The following is a 19,926-nucleotide window of genomic DNA, read 5'->3' on the forward strand; positions in this document are numbered from 1 at the left end:
TGACATTGAATTTTATTCCATCAGTTTTGTCTTCATTCAAATTGAACATTAACAATTACTAGTCTTAGTCTATTCTTCTGAGTCTTATATATGTTACAATGCCCTCTGTAATTTAATGCCAAATTACTATCATGAGCTCATGATTCCAAGCATAGAATACTTTATTTTCCAATAAAAAATATTTATTAAGAGCAGGTACAGAACAATAATTACCAATAATATACACCAATAATGGAAGATGTGTGACTTTCAAATACTTTGAAATGCTGAACCCACTTGCCTACTTGCTCAAAATGGGTAAGTTTTAAAAGAAATGCAAATTATTTTCTTTTTTCAGACATTCCAATCTTTTTGCACGTGCAAAGCTTTTGTTAATATCTTGAAGAATCTAGCAGAGCCAAACCTGACAAGGACACTATCTAATTAGATATGTGTATTAGATATGTGCATATCTAATTAGATTGTAAAAGGCTACTGTCAAGGAGTTTTCTTTGAAATTAATGTTAAGCAAGTTTTCTCTTGTTTTCATGAAGGGTTGATTCCCTAAAAGCGACCTGTTTCCCTGCAAACCATTTTCCTCCACTGTAGGTATCTATCTGTAACTCTAAAGGCTGCTTTTGACTGAAAAATCTGTGTTCCAGCAGGTTTGAATAATTGTGGTGAAAACCAACTCAAGATGCAATGGAAACTAGATGTACTTTCCTGACCATAAAACTATTCTTTATATACCGAGGGCTCTGTCAAACAAGCTCTGCTGAGTGTCACTTCAGTGACAAAAATTGCTTCCAACAGCAACTGTCTGATCTACAAGGTTCCTTGCATGTCACTCAGTTTGGTACCTCAGGGACAGCACAGGCACCATCCCTGACAGAGATGGAAGACCACAGTGCTCCATTTCCCATATATTGGCTTAAATCAGGTATTTCTGAGCTCAAGTGGAGGCTGGTAACACCAGCTGAGCAGTCACAGGGTGTGTTCAGTGTTATGGACAGGGGCTCTTTGCTGTCAACAGGCAACACATGCTTCGAAGTCCCCGTACCACCCATACCACAAGCATTTTGATTATGCCTTTGCAGTACAGTTCCCACATAAGGCTCAGAAATCATAAACTTAGATGGCAGAAAGTCACAGGAATCACGGCAAACCCAGATGCCCATCCTGAAAATGAGGAATCTGCTGAGGCCTTCAGCAGACAGTTGGAGGTCACCAGGGAGGCTGGCATTCACCCAGAATTTTGGGTGGGTTATTTCACTCTCCTGAGTACTGTGCTTCTACACAGGTCTCCAGCCCTGAATGATCTTGTGTCTCCATTTCAGCATCAAGCAAGTGCTGAGAGGGGCAGCCTGGGGAAGAAGTGGATTGCAGATATGGGATTGTTGGTAAGTGCTTCTCATTTTGCCCTTTACTACAAAAATAAGAAATTGTCCCACGTTTTGTTCTCCACATGCGAGACAGGGAACTCTAGCAGAGTTTTTCTTACCCTCTTGTTGTTCCTCCCTGCCTCATTTTATGTCTTGACTAACAGAGAAATACATGGCTAAATTTATAGAAGAGACAGTTTCTTTAAGCTTGGCTTGACCTAGTCTATCTTATATATGTTAGAAGCCAAATATAAACTAGGGAGTTATGTGGGCAGGTTAGGCTGAGATGATGTAGTTAAATTGGTGTAATATTACAACTTTATGCAATTTCCTGTGTTGGCCAAACACTAAAGAATTCCAGATGCCTCATTCAGATATTAGCAATAACTGTTTCGACAACATGTTGATATTATTCTGGGACTGTTCCATACTTGAAACCTCAAATATATTATTTACTATTTTTATTTATTAAAAAGTAGTTTATCACAAATTCTAGGCACTAAAAAATGGTGTTCTGAGTCATAAAATTTGTACTCAACCTACCAGAGTAAAGCAAAAATTGTAGTTGCCTTAACTCCAATTGCCTGACCATTTAATTCCCAAAGAGACTTCACACAAATTGAGGAAGATCAAATATATATGTGAATTTGAAGATTTTTGTATGCAGAATGTTGAAGTTTTAAAAGACAATACATATCTCTTTTCTATTTAAGTCTGACTATATTGCTCTACAAATGAGGCAAAATTCTTTGTGTTGAGGCTTGTCTATCATCACAGCAATACTGTAATGAAACCCAAAAGGTTTTATCAAAGTTTTCATTGAAAGCATTATTCTAATTGAAAAGTTCTGATTTTCTACTTGCTTGGCATTTTGTCAGCCCTCTAAAACCTCTCCAAAATGGGTATGATTTGCTATAGCTTCAGGATACAGGACTGGTCAATTTTATTTGTACAGCACATTACCTCTATAGAGTACAAGGAACTTTGGTCCCTTATATTATTGAGATGCCTTAGACTTGTTGGTATTGTCTTATTAGCAACTGCTTTCATTATCTGACACAGGGATGGTAGGCAAGGAAAGGTAAGAGCCAATGCACGGAGTGGAAAAAATATATGGCCATGCTGAATTGGATACAGAAACTTTCAGCAGCAACAGCAGCAGCACAGTCTTTCTCAAATTGGAGAAACCTATCACATTTTCTGAGGATGTTGTCCCAGCATGCCTTCCAGAAGATTTGGCTAGATATATTCTTGTGGAAGAGGTTTTACAGTGACTTCTGTGAGCCAGAGAGAAGTTTGATAAGAGGATCCATGTTTACCCCTGAAAGAATTTTCTACCAAGGCCATTGACATAAAAACCAAGAAAGAAAGAAGGATAAATAAGAGACACCTGCAACTGCCTGCTCCAATAAGCATTTTGTTTGTCCTTCCTGACCAATGGGTAAAGTGTAAACTTATGAGTCTTGTTATTAAAAGCATGCATGCTTTAATAAAACTTGGGATTGAAGCCTTCTGAAAATGCAGTGTTGCTTTGTATTGTGACTGTGTCAACTACAACATATTCTGATGAATTAATTGGAATTGTCAGTAGATTTGAGAACATGTATACAGAAAAAACCCCTAGAAAATGCAAAAATCACTCATGTATCCAGAAGAGTCTAATTAACTGTGCACGTCACTGAGTGAAATGAGTTGTTAGATGAAGTTCCTTGAATTGGAAAGGCTTGCTTGCTGTCACCAAAATCACTGCTGTTCTGATAGCTTCTTGCTTTCTTTCTGAGATACTTTCTTCATCAGCATTATTGATATAATAGTTTTGGCTAAGTGAATGCATTGCACACCCTAGAAATTACAATATTGTTATATGTTATTATTTATACGAAGTATTATTTAAATCATTCAAATCTGAAAAAAAAATTAAATCTGCAAGGGTAACTATTATTTCAAGACTAATATAAGCCTAACTCTCTTATCATCTGAACCTGATATCCTCTGTCTGCCTTATTTCAATCCAGAGAAAATATTATTTTTTTTGCAGCCATTTCAGTGGTATGTAAAAAAATGTGAAGCAGGTATTGAGATATTTGAGCCCCGCAGAAAAAGTACTCTGTGTTGCACTTCAAAAGGTGTGTCAGTATGTATTTCGGAAGAGAGAAGAAAGATGTTGCAAATTGGATTGTGGCATAAAATGTGCAATATTTTTCTCATTCCCTACCTTTACCATTTCCAGTTTTCAAGTGTGAAAGTCACCATTTGAAGATGATTTTTATTTGTTGATCAGTTTGAAAGGAGTAGAGCAGTCAGCTTTGTTCTGCAATGATCACTGTCTGGTTTCCCTATAAAAACTCAAAAAACCCACTCTAGAGTCTGTCCCATTTGTATTATTTCCCTGCCACTTTTCTCTGACGCATCCTGAACTTCAGGCTGCTAAATAAATTTGATTCAGGAGCGACAGTGCATTGTACGTCAGGGTATTCAAGCCACAGATAGAAGCTCAACCCCTGACAGCTGCATATGTTCCTCCCTGACATCACCGCTCCAAAGGATATACCCCTGTTTGAATTCCCACAGGACCTCCTTTGAAACCTTTGATTATAGTTCAGCCCTAAACTATAGAGAGAGCCAGCCTGATACATGGAACAGTGGGCCATGCTTGGATGTGTCCCAGGGACTACAGAGAGGCCATAACACAGGGTTGGCACTTGCTGACCCATTCCCTCATTGCCATCCATCTCTCCTCCCACCCAGCCCCTCTATGACCCCTTGTCTCAGTTCTGCAGCACTCCTGGTTTAATCATAATCAGTTACAGAGGGCACAGACACCTCTGATGGGCTTTGATTGCTGTCTTTAACTCAACATGCATTCAGAGGAATCAGTCATCTGAACTCCTTCCTCCCCTCCCAGTTTGCAGTGCCAGGCATGAAATACCATCATCAACCTCCTCGGATATTCAGTACCAGATAAGAACAAATTCTGTCTGCAGGGACACTCACCACAGCTGCTTAACTGCACAGAGTGCTGCAATCCTCACTCAAGACACATGGCCAGGCACACATCATCAGTGCTCTGCCTCATGCTCTTTGGGTCTGCACAGACAGGACAGAATACCAAACTGTTTCTCCAGAGCTCTGGCCATAGCCAGCAGTGGGGAATAAAGAGATAAATACAAATTAAAGAGACCTTTAAAGCAGCATGCAGGGAGGCCTAGGGCTATGTGTTGGGTAAGAGAAGAAACTTAATTTTAACTCGAGTCATCCTGAAGATGCACTTTGAAACTTGAATAAACTTTTTTTGCCATCCTATTCCAATATGGATAGAGTTTTTTTCCTGTCATAAATGCAGAAGTCAATCTCCAAAAGCAGTCCAGCAGTGTGACAGTTGCACAAGTCCACAGGATCCATGTCTCCCACAGCTTGGAAGTCAGGTTGATGGAAAAAGCCAGTTCCACCACCCAGTTACATATGTCTGGGCTGTGGGTGGAAGATGTTGGGTGCAGTCTTTGCACTGGTGCTGCTGAGGTCATGTTAGGACTTCCCTCCTGCTGAATCTGTTGCAGAAGGAGTGACTGGTTGGTCAAAGGAACAATTTAAATTATAGCATCTGGACACAGCTGCAGGGCTACTGCCCCATGCCCTCAGTGGAGAGAGTCAGGCAGAAAGACAGAGGAACAGGAAACTGCATTAAAAAGTCTGAACTCCGGGTAAATCCAAGTGCTTTCTTATCTCTTCATTGTCCACTTCGGACTGCATCAGTGTTCCAGGAGTTTGCCTGAAAAATCCGCTGCTTAGGTTTCTCTGAGAGCCATCCTTAATTTTTATCTTGAACTCCACATTAGGGCAATGGGGATATGTTACCAGACAAAGTTGGAGGAGAAAAAAATCTTCATCCAAATGGCACAGATTCCAAAGTGATTTTGCTTCATTTTTCACATGGGATGAGAGGATATTCCTCATTTCAGAGCAAAATTAAACATCTTGTCAACCCCCCTTATCCATCATTGAAACTGTAAGTAGGAGCTGAAGTGCTATGATGCTGTCTGTGCATGTGCTCTGCCATCTTCTAGTTCTTCCATAGCCAGTTTTTTTTGGCTGGAATTTTGGTAGGGAAAAGAATTTTCATATATAAGTTGAGGGAAAAGGTAAAGAAACATGAAGGTGGAAGTAAAGAAGTAATGTATTTTAATAAATGAAGTATTAACAACAATTGCTTTTTTTAACAATATATGCACAGAAAATTGCATCTACAGAGATCACAGAATCACAGAAGGGCTTTGGTTAGAGGGGGCCTTCAAAGATCACCTCGTACAACACTGCCTGCCATGGGAAGGGACACCTTCCACTAGACCGGGTTGCCGAAAGCCCCACTCAGCCTGGCCTTGAATACTTCTGGGGATGGAGCAAACATAAGATGAGTTCCAAGGTGGCTTTTGTTTCACTGCCAGGCCATCTGGGCACTTGCACATCCTTGAGGGTAGGCTGATAGTCTTCTTATGAGTGCAGCACCCAAAGGAGAAAATCAGAGCACCCTGGGGTTACATTCCTTCCCCTGTTTGCTCCTCCAAGGTTTCCTGCAATCCGTAACCAAACCACAAAGAGAGTGCTGATGTTCTTTTGAAACAGCCACAAGTTCCTCTTCATTTAGAAATGCTGATGCACTTTGGATTTGGCAAGAAAAGCTTTTTTTTTTTCCATGCAGGTGATGAACACTGCAGGAAGACTGAGACTTGGCTGATCTCAGTCCAGGTGTTTAGCTGAAATCAGTACCCATTTTAACTGCACTAAGCAGTTCATTAGCTGAGGAATGCATTTCCAAAAAAGCATGTGATGGGTTACTCAGGACAGCTGCCCTTGGCACATCATGCTGCAGCAGGGCTGATGGCCAGCCCATAGCAGGAGATGGGTGGCATTGACATGTCCCTATCACTGACTGCCCCATCACTTCTGCCCCATCACTGCCTGGGCTGCAGGTCTCCAAACCCACTCCCCCTGGGTTGCTGCAGTGGGCAAGGAACAACTTCCATGCAAACCAGTTGCTAAAGCAGGACTAAACTCCCTCAGCTGCTCCATCCTGAGGAACTGCTAACTTGGTATCTGACACTGCCTGCAGGCTTCATCCTGGAATGAGTAACCCTTCAAAAGGAAGGCAACCCCTAAACAGGGCTGCAGGAAATAGGGTGCAGGACTCCGTAATGAAACACGTCGCCATATGCTCGCTGCGGTAATTAAAGGAAGGGGAAAACAAATCCCAGTAACTCTTTATAAAGAAACACATGAGGAAAGGACTGCCCTTTTAAACCCTTATTTTCATGAAGTTTTCCATAGTAATATGAAAGTTAAAATATAAACCTGTTGCATTGATGTCAATACAGAAAAAGCAAAGTCGGTGCTATGCATACTGAGTACACTGAGCCCCATTCCCTAGGACACAGCTGCTCAGTCAAGGGATATCTTTTGTAAAAAAGATCCCACAGTAAAAGGAAAAATGACCATGTAAACTAAGACCTTGTGAAAATACAATTTCTAAAGCTCTGTATTATTAATGTTAAACCAATTCAAATGATAAACTTATATCTACTTAAGAGTTCCTTAGGTGACATATTTTTAGGTTTGTGAAATGTAAACAGTTTCTTTTAAAAAAATAATAAAATAAATCTGCAGATCCACATTTTTGTGCTGGGTTCTGCAAAGTCCTGTGCTGACATCAAGTGGTGACATATTTTCCAAGCCAAAGGGAGCCAGGCTGGCTGTGCTGTGAATGCATGGGATAATATTGATTATCACGAGAAGGTACAGGCAAGTGGTCCCAGGCCACTGGGGGACTACAGCAGCAGCCTCACTGGCAGGTGCTCCCGTGGGGCTGGACAGCCAGAGGAATGTGGGAAAGCAGCACAGCCCCTGCAAAGCAAGGCAAGGGGAGTGAGGTGAGCCTCCACAGTGATTCCTGGGCACAGGAGGTTCTGTCTGAGCCCCCAGCATCCACCAAATGTGACCACTGGCAACAGGTCCCCCTTTGCTAGCCAAGAAAGTTCTGGCTGGGTGAGATACAGTGGGGCTTGGTGGCCTCAGGGGACTGAGGAGAGCATGGAGAGCTCATTTACTGAGGAAAGCTGGACACACAGTTAACCAGAGGATGGGAGGCTCTCTTAATTAGTTCTGCAGAAATATTAAAGAGGGCAAAACAAATACGTAAGGTCATGAACTGGCTGTGAATAAAATTAAACTTGGTATTAGAAGAGTTTTAACTCCAAGTGAACTTCTGGAGCAACAGGCCTGTAGAAACTGCAGGAAAACCCGCCCACAATGGAGTGTTAAAGTGCAAGTTGATTATTTGCTGCATGTACTGAGGCCTGAGATGTGAGATGTAACATCAGGCCTGAGGTGGTAGGGACTGGCCTTGGTGATGGATGCGGTTTTTTTCCCTCATTGGCCTCAATACTCACTGAAGCTTGTTTTCAAAGGTGCAATTGATGGGAAGTGCAGTTTTATTTGCGGATTTACCCATGGATGTTCAGGTCAATCATACTTTATTAAAACAACTGCATACTCAAATAATAGCTGGGGATTTATGATATGAAAACACGGAATGGCCTTAGTTTGTAACTCAGATTAAGTACAAAACCACTCTTCCTCTCAGTCATTGCTCCGACTGTAGAAATGGTTTCCTGCTCTTCCCAGGAGCCAGCCTATTCTGGGAGCTCTGCAGCAACACTGTCATTGCATGCCAATGGGTTTATCCTTCCTCTTGTCCAGGGCTGGGAAGCAGGGCCACCCTGTCCACAGGGTGCATATCTCAGCAGCCCACGGAGTGTTTCTGTCTTCTCCAAACCTACACGTCCTTTCACAGACTCCGTCTGGCTGTGCGTCTCTGTGTGATTGGGATCCTGATGTCAGGAAAAGTTTTCCATGCTCTCCTTCATGGATGGGCATTATAAACCTAAGAGTGAAAAAGAAAAATGCCATATCCATTCAGATGCATCCCTAGGGGGAGAAAATCTTGTTTGTGGGCTTGCTTGCTCCAAAAGCTGGTGGGATTTGCCCATTGCAGCTAAGCCTTGGTAAATGTTTTGTGAGGACAACGTACTGAAGGGCCACGTCATGTAATTGGTCCCTGAGGTCATTGTCCAGCCTGTGCTCTGATATGGTACAAAGAAATGTTCGTGCTGTTCTTCTCCACGCACGCTGTGTTACAGTGAGTGAGTGCTGGGGCATGGGAGGAACATCTAAATCTCAGAGCAGCTCCCAGTGGCACTGGCAAAGGGCCCCACAGTCAGCCAGGGCACAGAGAGAAGGGGGCTGTTGCACTGCTGAGCTGGGCGTTGATTTCTTTGGTTTAGTTTGGGTTTGTTTTTTGTGGCTTTTTCCCCATGTGTTGACATTGCAGCCAGGATTTGCCCTTAGAGGTTTTGTTTTCTCATAAGCAGCTGGACTTTAAACTTCAACATCTCTCCTGTAGCCATTTCCCACAAGAGCTGCAGGAATGCAGGCAGGCACCGTTAGGCTCAGAGGGTAACAATGGCAAGGTGCTCTTGGATAATATTCTTCCTTCTCTCTGCCCTTTTCCTTCACACAGAGCAGGCAGGTATGGCTTTTGTTTTGTTGCACCTTTAATTCTGATTTGTGCTGCTGCTTTTCTAAAAACACCAGTAATTTTATACCTTGTATAATGTTTACTTTGTAGCACAGAGTGAAATCAATGAAAACAGTCCATTCCTTATTTTCTTTAAATTACTGCTGTTTATTTCATGCAGCTAAATGAAAACTGCTGTAGGCTAATGGGGCAAGGTAGTTTTGAAGTACCATAATTTATGCCAGGGTAATATTTTGTCTTTCCTTATAATTTTTAGAATATCCCAGATATTAAAGCGAATTTTGTTTTATATTTCTAGTTCCTGCTGAAATAAAAATGAGAGAGTCCTATGGAAGAGGCCAATATGCATGCTTGTTATACCTTGAGGAAGTCTATGTTTCTGTATTAACTCTCCATGGTTTGTCAAAAAATGAGGAAGAGCCAGGCAAGGAAGAAAAAGATGGTGTTCTGTTAAGGAAGTCAAAACACCTTGCAGCAGAAGTTCACTGCCATCTGTGCTGGATGTGGTAGAACCACTGCATGGCAGAAATATGTGCTGGGGGTCAGATAACATTTAAAAGGCAGAACAGAGTCATGAAGCTTTTCTTTTTTAATATCATGTGCAAGTCAGTTGCTTATGGGATATCCTTCAAAAAGATAACTAAATATCTGTACACAGGTCTGGAATAATTTTGCTACTGCTCTCACTTCTTCTAGTTCAATGATTATCGATTACTTCAGCCAGCAGTTTTGGGTCCCCAAACACTGTATAAAAGAGAAAAACCCCTGACTATTCCCTGCCCAACACATTTACTTTCCAAGCACAGAAGAACTGACAAACACATGCTGACACACACGATCACACATTGCTTCATGTGGAAGATGAGGCTCCAGGGTGGCACCAGCTGCCCAGCAGTTTTTGATGGAGGTATCATTTGCAAAGAGGAGTTTTAAGATGTGTCACCTGGTCTCTCCTCTCTGAAAGATTACAGTGTCTTCCACATAACACTGGCATGGGATATAGCCCTCTTAACTATGAGCACTGCTGAGGGGTAGTATTTATTTACTCTTCTTAAGAGACAATTGATTGAGAACTCAGCAATATCATGGCTTTGCTCCTCAGCAAAAAAAAAAAAAAAAAAAAAAAAAAAAAAAAAAAAAAAAAAAAAAAAAAATTGTCATGAACTAAAAATGAAGAGCATCAGTTTGGAGCCACCATGAGAACTTAGTACCACTAATATCCACTTCTACCAAGGCATCTGAAACCCCTGTGCAGTCTCACAAAATAGCCTTTGCCTTTTATAAGAATGTTTTCCCCCTTTCCCTGGCTGTGCCTCCACACTCTGCTCTGTATGTCTCGTGCAGTAAAATAATGTGCCAGGAAGGGTTTCAAATTTCCCCTGCTTGGGAGCAAGTCAGGCATTCCCCAGAAGTAAAAGGTCTCAACTCAGCTGAATTTGGGCTAAGACATTAGAGCTCTTAAAGTATGTAAATTTTATGTGGCTGAAACCCCAAATCAACCAAAATTATTTATCCTAAAAAAGAAGGTAAAAGTATATAAGGAAATTTATCTAAGTACTTATATTAGTGTTTTGTCATACAATATTCCAGTATTTATATCAGCTCATGATGCAAACAGTGTTATCAAGAGACAGAGACGTGCCAGTTCCCTACTTCTGGAGGAGGTCCTTGAAGGCAGCTTGGAAAGAGAATGCCTAGAAGAGAGATGTACACATGAAGAAGCAAGAGAAGTATTTGAAGATGATGACATGCTCGTAAGTATTTTGTTTCCCTGCATGCACAATAAAAACTGCTTCCATGATCCTTTACTTGTGAAACACAAGACTGCTTCATTTGTTTGGGTTTCTCTCCATGTGAAATCTTTGCATTTGCCATCTCAGCAGGTAGCAAGCAGGTGTTTTCATGGTCAAAATGGAAACGAGGAGGTCAGCTTTGATATTGTTCAAGTCCTCTCCTGAAAATGATGTGTCATGCTCCTTGTGTTAGTAAATCATGGGGCTGTTGTCCCATCCTGACCACACACAGAAATACAGCTTCAGCATCCCTTAGGGACCAGGAGAGGCAAAGGGGTGCTGGTCAGCAGAAGAGCACCTGGCAGGCAGCACAAAGGAATTCCAGTCACTCCAGCCAGTAAATTGGCTTCATCAGGGCCCAACTCAAATCCTCTATGCAAATGCATGCAACATGGGAAATAAATGAGAGGAGTTTGAGTTGTGTGGGACACTGGAACTGTTGTCCAGAGAAGCTGTGGATACCCTGTCCCTGGAATTGTTCAAGGCCAGGTTGGATGGGCCTTTGAGCAACCTGGTCTAGTGGAAGATGTGCCTGCCCAGAGCAGGAAATTGGAGCTAGATGATTTTTAAGGTCCCTTCCAACCCAAACCATTCTGTGATTTTATGATTGGGACAGAGGGAATCAATGCACCAGCAAGTAGCGGAACCTATAGAGAGAGGCTCACTCGCTGAGTAGCTGCAAATTCCTGTGCACTAGGGGCTCTCCAGACATATAGAGATGTCTGCTGTGCCCTTTAATGGGAATCTGGATGGAGTTTAGTTTGCAGGGAAAGCAGAGGAAACAGCTGTAGGGCTGCCCATGGGCAGCCACGGCGCTTTGGGGAAGGGAGGGGTGGGCAGAGGTGTCACTTTTGGGAAAGCAGCTCCAGGGTCAGCTGCAGTACCCAGGGAGATGCAGGGCACAGGGTGGTGGTGACCAGCAGTGGCGCCCCACAGCTCTGCTCTGTGCTGACCACTCTGCCTCCGGCAGCACCTGCCAGGGGTCAAGTGGGATGGGACAGGATGGGGTCACTTCCCAGGCTGCTGCACGCCAGAGAGACAATAGCCAGCCAGATTTTTCAGGGAGCTGCATTGCTAAAGGATCCAGCTGTTCCTCTCTGGCCTGTGAAGGGTTTCTTTTCCTGTACAGCTTCTTAAGAAACAATAAAGTAAGCAGTAGGCAAAGCCCCTCCCTTCTCATGTGCATATTTGCTAGCAGCACACTACAGTTGTGCAACTTTGTAAACATTAAACCAGTGTATATATTCTCTCATGACATGTTTTTTGTTTTAGCAAAGTATTTATGACATATTACATTACTTGGGAATTAAATAATTTCCTAATTTTCTAATTTCCTTTATTTTTTTTCACCCAGAAAATGTTTTGGGATATCTACTATGGTAAGCTGGCCTCTTGATTTCTCTCCTTCATTGTACTGTCACATTATGAACATTTTGATTCAGACTAATACTGATTTTCTAAGAGTTTATGCTATGAGAAACGATCAGTCTCTGTTTGTCATGTCTGTAGTAAAGCAGAAGGAAAATTTTAGATGCAAAATGATTTTTAAAAAGTAATACACAGGAAAAACAATTTAAAGCTGCAAAAACAATAAAGGTAGAAGGTAAGTAAAAGTTGTCAGAGTAAATGGGCTACTTCTTTTCCTGAATCTGAAACAGCCTAGCACATGAGAAAGTGTGTTTTGCTGATGCAATACAGCAGCACAGTTTTATCAGCAAAACCTCCCAAATACAGAATTAGCACTAAAACCCGAGTAAGATAAATTGATATTAAAAGCTAATGAGCTGTCTACAAACTCTGCACAGTGGGATTGCATCATTCCCTGTCAGGTGCCAAGGTGAGAAACAAATCCATAGAAGCCGAGGGCCTGATGTAACTAAATGCCACCTGAACAGGAAGCCTCTGACAGCATCTCATGGTGACTAGGCCCTATTCTCTCCCTTTTTTCTCTGTGCTTCATCCCAAGTTTTTCTCTTGTTTTTAACTTAGCTATTATTAATTTCTAATCTTAGGTTTAAAGAGCGGATAAGGAGGTAGCAAAATCAGCAGTCAATAATAATTTTCTGCACAAGCCACTAAATCACTGAGTCCTGGGAACCATTACATAGAAGAATCCCATCAGTGCTATAAAGGTTATGAAGAATGATGCTAAATATTTGGCATTTTATTACTTTTGTGAGGGTGGGACTAATTTCTAATTTGAGTCATTGGATATTTGTACTAAGCATGTCATGCAGGCTTCCTCTCTAGCCTAGGATGGGTGAAGGGCAACCAGTTCAGAATGGTCCCTCCAAACAAGCTTAGCCACAATCAGGACACATTAGTGGCTTCAGCCTCAGGGGTGGCTTTCCTGCTGTAATGAAAAGCCATGTGTTCTGTCTTCTTCCTAAAGAGCAGCAGTGTGTGTTTCCTTCTCTGTGATGTCTTCTCTAACATTTTGGACAGTGTTGCCTTTGAAAAGTGGCTTCTTTCCTCCTTGCTAAACAAACACATTTTTTCATCCTGTCTTCCAATAATCTCATTTTCTAGACCTCTGGTATCCATGTTGCTTTCCCCTGAAAGTCCAGGGTGCAGTGGATAAATCTGCATTGTGAATAAAAGAGGAAAGGCTGAGCACCCACCTAACTGCTGGGTCACCCACCAGCTCTGTTCTGCACTGCTCCACCTTCATCCCTTCAAGTCAAAACTGATGTAGTGGCATCTTGCTGAATGTCTGCTGTCAGGGCACTTTGTCTGAGATCACACTTGTTCCCAGCCCTCTTTTATCAATAGCATAAACTTAGCCATTGCCAATCTCTCTTTAAACATCACTTTCCAAAAGTTTTGTGCATGCCTCATAGCAGTCTGCTCACTGCATGACAATGTCATTGGAGACATTTCTATTGTATGATGTTCACTGATTCCCCATAATATGATCAGATTTAAATGGTTTGAATTATTTGATCTTGAAAAGTGTATGTTGGTTTTTACTTCCCACCTTTTTATATTGCTGTGTGCTTATAGTTTAATCACAGCTTGCCAGTAACAGAAATCAGGCCAATTTCTCCATATTTCCTTGAATCTTCGCTTTTGTCCTTTAATAAAGCTAGGCGCTGGATTTCTTTTCTTCCCAACATGGATTTCAGAGCCTTGAATCCATCTAACTGCTTCAGGCTGCAGTAACCCCTCCCTAGCTCTAGCTCCTCAATTCTGCCTGCTCAGCTGTGCAGGTGAGATTCCCCCAGTTCACCCAAAAACCCTCCCTGGAGGCCTACATTGTGGTTGGATATGCTGGTGGCATCTGACTGCAGATGGGCTGAAGCTGGTAGCTCTTTCAGCCAGTATTTTAGTACATCTAACACTCAAAGATATGTGTGCCTATAGCCTAAGCAGATGATGATTGGTGTTTTATTCCCAGTAGCTGGCCGAGTTTTCACTTTTCCATCCCCAAAATCAGGTAGGGCAGCTTGCTGACTGAATTAACATCTCTGACAAGGTGTTAATTTTTAGAAAGGCTGGACAACATGTCCCAGGTTAGGCTCTCCTGGCTTGCTTACTGATTGCCTGTGTCTGTAATAAGTCGTTGTTACTTGGATAATGTTTTCAAACTGCTTAGGAGTTATTCCTGTGGGCACCTTGAAGGGAAACTGGCAGCTCTGCCTGGTGCTTCACTCACAGTGAGGACACCCTCTTGTTTCAATGTTCAGTTCAGCAGAAAGCGCAAGCTTGCTAGTGTCTGAGCTGCTGCATGATAATTGTGCAGATATAGAAAAGTTATATTTCCTCCTATTTTGATGTTGCTTGCTGTACACTTGCTCTATAATTTTGATGCCAGCTTTTTCTATCCAGTGCATATCAATTTAACATGGGAGACCTAAAACAGCAGTCTTATATTACATTTGTCAAAAAGCAGGGCCTGTAACTCAGTCCTTATCCCTGAATCAGAGCATCCATGCTCCAGAAGTAGGCTCTGCCTCCGGGCAGCTCCCAGCCTCTCTGACAGGGGCTGCAAGAGTGCCTCTGGAAGCAGATTTGACCTAAAATTACCCCTGAGGAGCAGTTCAGTGACACTTAGCCCATTTCCTTCCAAACTGCTCCCACAACCCGGCTCATGTGCCAGGATGGGGGCTGTGTAATTTGGGATCAGTGCTGGTGGTGACTCCTCCCTCTCCATTTCTTCAGGTGGCAGGAGGTGCTCCTCAAGCCCCTGCCAGCACAACGGTGTGTGTGAGGACAGCATCCGTGGCTACACCTGCACCTGTGCTGAGGGCTACGAGGGAGAGAACTGTGCTTTTGGTAAGCATTGCCCCCTTCTGAGAAGCCCCATCTCGTCTTGTCACAGGGTGTCCCCATGAAACCATACACAGCTCTCCCATGGTGCCACTTACCATGGTTTGGGGTAAAACACACGGTTCTGGCAGAGCAGGGGTGATGTGTGCTGCCTGCCTACAAAACATTACGGCACCCTGAAGCTCTGCAGGCCGTCCCTGTGCCCTGAGCCTCCCTTCTCTGGGGATGCAGCAAAAGAGCTGAAACCAAAGCACCTCATGGGTACAACCCAAAGCCAGCCCTGCCACTGCCACCTGCGCTGCCTGGCTGCTTGTCCTGCTGTGGTCCCAGGAGTGTGGCCTGAAGGACCAAGGCTGCAGTGCCAGGGTGGCTTCCCGGGCACCCTGGTGCCTCTGAGGCCACACACCCCCACAAGACAGACACTCAGGACAGAAGGACTCCAGAAAACAAACTGTTTCCAGTGAAAGGGAAAAGCATAAAGTAAACCAGATGCGTTCTGGCACAGGAAAACCCTGGGCCAGATACTATATTTTTATATCTGCCAGGTTGTTCTTTCCAGCCCTGACATCAGTATTTCTGCTGGTTCAGAGGTCCCCTGGGGTGGGAGACGCCCTGGCTGCAGAAGGCAGGGCCGTTCTCTGTATAAGGGGTGTGACTGTGACCAGCTTCTGGGGGAGCACAGAAGGTGACACAGCTTGGACCAGAGCTGGGAACTAGATCATCTCAGTGTGAGACTTTGGCATCATGTTATACAAGATTTTTTGCTACCTATGAGCTGGATCAAATAATAGTTGCTTTGTGCTAAAGATTTAAGTGTTTGCTTAGCTATAGAAAGTTAAACATGTTTCAAAGTTCATAATCCCTTTCTTTTTTTCTTGTCTTTGATAGCTGATAATTTAAACAAGTGTGCAAAATAAAAGCTACGGGTTTTTCTCAAAGCCAGAAACCTTAGCTGCCTTCTTCCTCAAGCAATACTTGTCTTCATAACATGCAACAGTTCTCCTGCTGCAGATACTTGGTGTTTTGTTTAAAAACCCATGGCACCCTTTCCCAACTCAGAGGTGCAGTGTCTGGTGCAGGGAGGTGCAGGGGGGAGCACAGTTTGCAATTAGACTGTGAATGCTGCAGAGACTCAGCTCTCTCCAATTTCTGTTTAACAAGGGAAAAAAATCCCTGTGGTAAATACAATCAAGCCAGCGTCCCAACTCAGAGCCACACAAAGTGAATAGAAAATAAAACATAGAGGTCTCAAGCAATGAAAGAATACTCCACATTTTTTCTCTGTTTGTTCTGTTTAGCTAAAAATGAATGTCACCACCAAGCAAAGGTAGGATGTGACCACTTCTGCTATCCAGGAAGTGATTCCTACCGCTGCTCCTGTGCTGATGGCTACGAGCTTGGGAAGGATAGAAAACAGTGCATCGCATTAGGTAGGTGTGAGCATGGGCATAAAGAGGGCACCTGCTCAGGGCTGGGATGGGCAGGCCACCATCTAACAGATGTGATCAGTCTGCTTCAAGCCTAAAGCAATATTAGTGGATAGAAAAAGGAATCTAGGGACCACCACCCAAGATGCCAAAGTAAGGTAAAAGAAGGGCTATTTGATCAGAACATTTAAGTATGAATCAGCAGAGAGGACTTGCTCTACCCTACATATCACTCGCTGGACCAGGTTTTCTGCTCCTATTTTTGGTAAAGAGTAATTCTCCTGAATGCGTGTTTGCTTGGGAATGAGATTCAGTTGATTACCATCAGGTGACCAATGGTCTAATAAATGAAGGGAAACATTTGCTGCCATATTAATCAGCTTGAAACAGTAGCCCTTTTTAGTTCTTCAGTCTCATATTAGGTGTCTCATTAAATATCATCCCCTTACAAAGTAGGTCTACTAAAACTACAGAAGTATATTTAGACCTGTGTCTGTATTAGCACAAGTGGGGCAGCGAAATCGGAGTTCATCTGTAGAGCCACGCTTTTGGCAGTGAAAGACTGATGTCCACACTCAGTGCGCACTTTAGATGGGCTTTACATCAAACTGGCCTAGTTCAGTCCTGTGGACTAAGCACCAGCCAGCTGTGAGAGCACATCATGTGTGCACCTGGAAGGTGTCCTGAGGTTTAGCTTCACCTGAACAGAATCCAGTGTGTGTGACCCAAACCCAAACCAAGTGGAAATTTGACAAATGCAGATAACTGGGTGATCCAATTGAAAAGCATGTGTGTTTTTTGAAGCAGATGAGAAAGGCATGCATGTCCCTAGAGTGACAGCTGTAACAAGGAAAACCCAGGATTTACCTTGTCCAGACTGGGCCATAGCTCTCAGGTATTTGACACAATTTGAATACAGGAAATAAAGATGAAAAAGCAAGATGTGCTAATGGTTGGCTGGAGAGGAAACCTCATTTCATTAGTGAAATGAAGCACAGTGAAACCTGGTCACTACAAGCCTAACAGTGACCATGTTCAGCCCATTGCTAAACTATTATGACTACAATTGCCAAACAAATTATTCCAATTTTCACCAGCTGAGAAACTGTCATTCTCCTTTTCCCTTGTGCAAAAGCAGAACACCGAAGTCTAGGTGGAACAGTAAGCATTTGCAGGTATTGGCTATCTTGAAATGATACAGTATGAAGTTTTGATTTTTTTTTTTAATTCATTTGTTAGATGCATGTGCATGTGGCAGACTTCAAGACAGTGAAAACCTTATAAGTGAAACCAGGAAGAAAAGTGATGAGCAATTTCCTTGGCAGGTATTCCTAGCAATACATGAAACCCATCACTTACCCTCATATGGATAGTGTTATATAAAGGTTTTTTTGCATTGTCTTAGGTGCTGCTGCTAAACTCAGAAGAGAAAGGCTTCTGTGGAGGAGTGTTGCTAAAAAGTAACTTCGTGTTGACCACAGCAGAGTGTGTCCTTCTGCACAGCCATTTTCAAATCAGGGTTGGTGCTGGTAGGTGATCCAAAACATTTTTTCTTGCTGCAGCACATTTCAGTATTGACAAGCTAAATTTTAAAAAAGCTTACTAAACTTCTTGCTTCATAAAAATATTGTTAAAGGAAACAAATATGATGTTATTTCATTTAAGCACCTCAGTCAAGTATCTGACCTAGAACTACAGCTACCCCACGTTCCTCTTTACAAGGCAAGCAGAAAGTGCCTCTTGAGCACAGTTCAGAACTCAGCACCCAGAGATCAGCTCAGCATGGTGGATTTAGTGGTGACTCATTTCATGCCTAAAGTCACATCAGTGCTGGATATTCACCCTTACTGCTGAACTGATTTGTGCTCCTACCAGCATTAAAAAGCTGCCAGTGTATTATTCCTCATTTCCTTTTACTGCAGAGGTTTCGAGGAAGAGCGCCTTTAGCTCCTCCGCTGCACGTGTTTCTCAGCATGACCAGGCAGCTTGCATGCAGCTTTCAGGTCTCTGATAAACTATTCCTAAGAGCAGTCAAATGTCATTGCTCCACAGGGCCTAACGGAGCAAGTGGAACTGGGAAGATAATGCAAATTAGTGAGAAGCACATACACATCCGGTACGATGAAGACACTGGTGAGAACAACATTGCATTGCTACAACTTCAAGAGCATGTTGAGTGCGACAACTCCCACCTTCCTGTGTGCACCCCTGAGAGAGACTTTGCAGAACATGTTTTAATTCCAAAACTGACTGGTACAGTCAGCGGCTGGAGAATGGAAGGTGATGAACTTCAACGCGAAGAGCTGCAGGTTTCGTACCTTCCTGCTGAGGACTGCAAACAAATACTCAACATCAGCCTCACAAACAGGCAGTTTTGTGGGCACCTCCAGGAGGCCACAGACAAACGCCTGGCTGGAGGAAGCTTTTTGGTTACTGAGTACAAGGGCACGTGGTTTCTGACTGGTATCCTGGGATCCTGGCCTCTGGAAGACACTGACTGGGAAACCCTGCTTTTCACCAATACTGCAAGGTATATGGTATGGGTTAAACAAAAAATAAAGTAAGACACAAACACAAACAACTCTCAAGCACCAAGCCCCTACCAATCGTTGCAAGGAAACATGGATGCAGCCATTTGACTCTACTACTATTTACAGCAATGGAAGTTGCAACAATGACATGTATTTAGCTCCAGTTTATACAGAAAAGCCTGTTTGTCTTTCCTTCTGCTGACACACAGCACTATGAGTCATGATACAGTAAACCTAGTTATTGAACTAAAAACTCATCTAGAACTGTTCATCCTAAACCTCAAAACATGTTGAGTATTTTTCTGTGATTTCAAATGTTGCTAGTACCCTGAGGTTTGATTCAGCAAATTCATATTCTTATTTCATGATCCATACAAGTAAAACTTAAAATACATGGGCAATGTCAAGTTTTTAAATGTCTATGTTGACGTAGCACTTGACATTTTCATCACACTAAAAAATGCTTCCTCTCACACATGGAATCAATGTTTTCCCTTATGATGGCCATGTCAGTTAGAGGGTAAAATAAAACCCAATTGTCAAAGACAACAAAAAATAAATGTTTTATTTGTTTTAAAAATAATTTTAAAACCCCAAAACTAAAATTTCATAAGTCTGGACAAAGTTATATTGTACCACCCCCAAACAAACAAACAAATCCCCAGGGTAGTAACAATTAAAATAATGGGTCCAGTGGTAGTGTTTTCCCTAGAAGCAAAATAAAACAGAGTATGGATAATTTAGCTACATGAGTTTTTGTTCATCCTAACAAAAATTAAACATAATATGACCAGAATTAAAAAAAAATTCCAAAGCCATCTGTGGGCACCTACCACTTATACTCAAACCCGTAAGTATTACTGACACAGTAAAACTTTTGGTATCAAACACTTCTCTGTTTTTTAGACACAGTTTGAAGAGATTATTTAATACCAGCAAAATTATTGAGACTTTAAA

General features: G+C 42.5%; 1 protein-coding gene and 1 long non-coding RNA gene across 2 annotated transcripts in view; one reads left to right on the forward strand and one right to left on the reverse strand.

Annotated features, from left to right (window-relative positions):
- LOC137468455 (uncharacterized) overlaps window positions 1-19,926 on the reverse strand; it is a 224,167-nt gene that overhangs the window by 41,843 nt on the left and 162,398 nt on the right. The window lies entirely within an intron of this gene.
- On the forward strand, window positions 8,726-19,823 carry PROZ (protein Z, vitamin K dependent plasma glycoprotein). Its single transcript, XM_068180212.1, has 8 exons — window positions 8,726-8,940; window positions 10,540-10,703; window positions 12,097-12,121; window positions 14,904-15,017; window positions 16,310-16,441; window positions 17,678-17,763; window positions 17,844-17,967; window positions 18,491-19,823. Exons 1-8 carry the CDS (start codon window positions 8,874-8,876, stop codon window positions 19,000-19,002), a joined length of 1,224 nt encoding a protein of 407 aa, XP_068036313.1. The 5' UTR covers window positions 8,726-8,873; the 3' UTR covers window positions 19,003-19,823.

Source organism: Anomalospiza imberbis, chromosome 2 (assembly GCF_031753505.1).
Source record: "Anomalospiza imberbis isolate Cuckoo-Finch-1a 21T00152 chromosome 2, ASM3175350v1, whole genome shotgun sequence".
NCBI classification, from domain to species: domain Eukaryota; kingdom Metazoa; phylum Chordata; class Aves; order Passeriformes; family Viduidae; genus Anomalospiza; species Anomalospiza imberbis.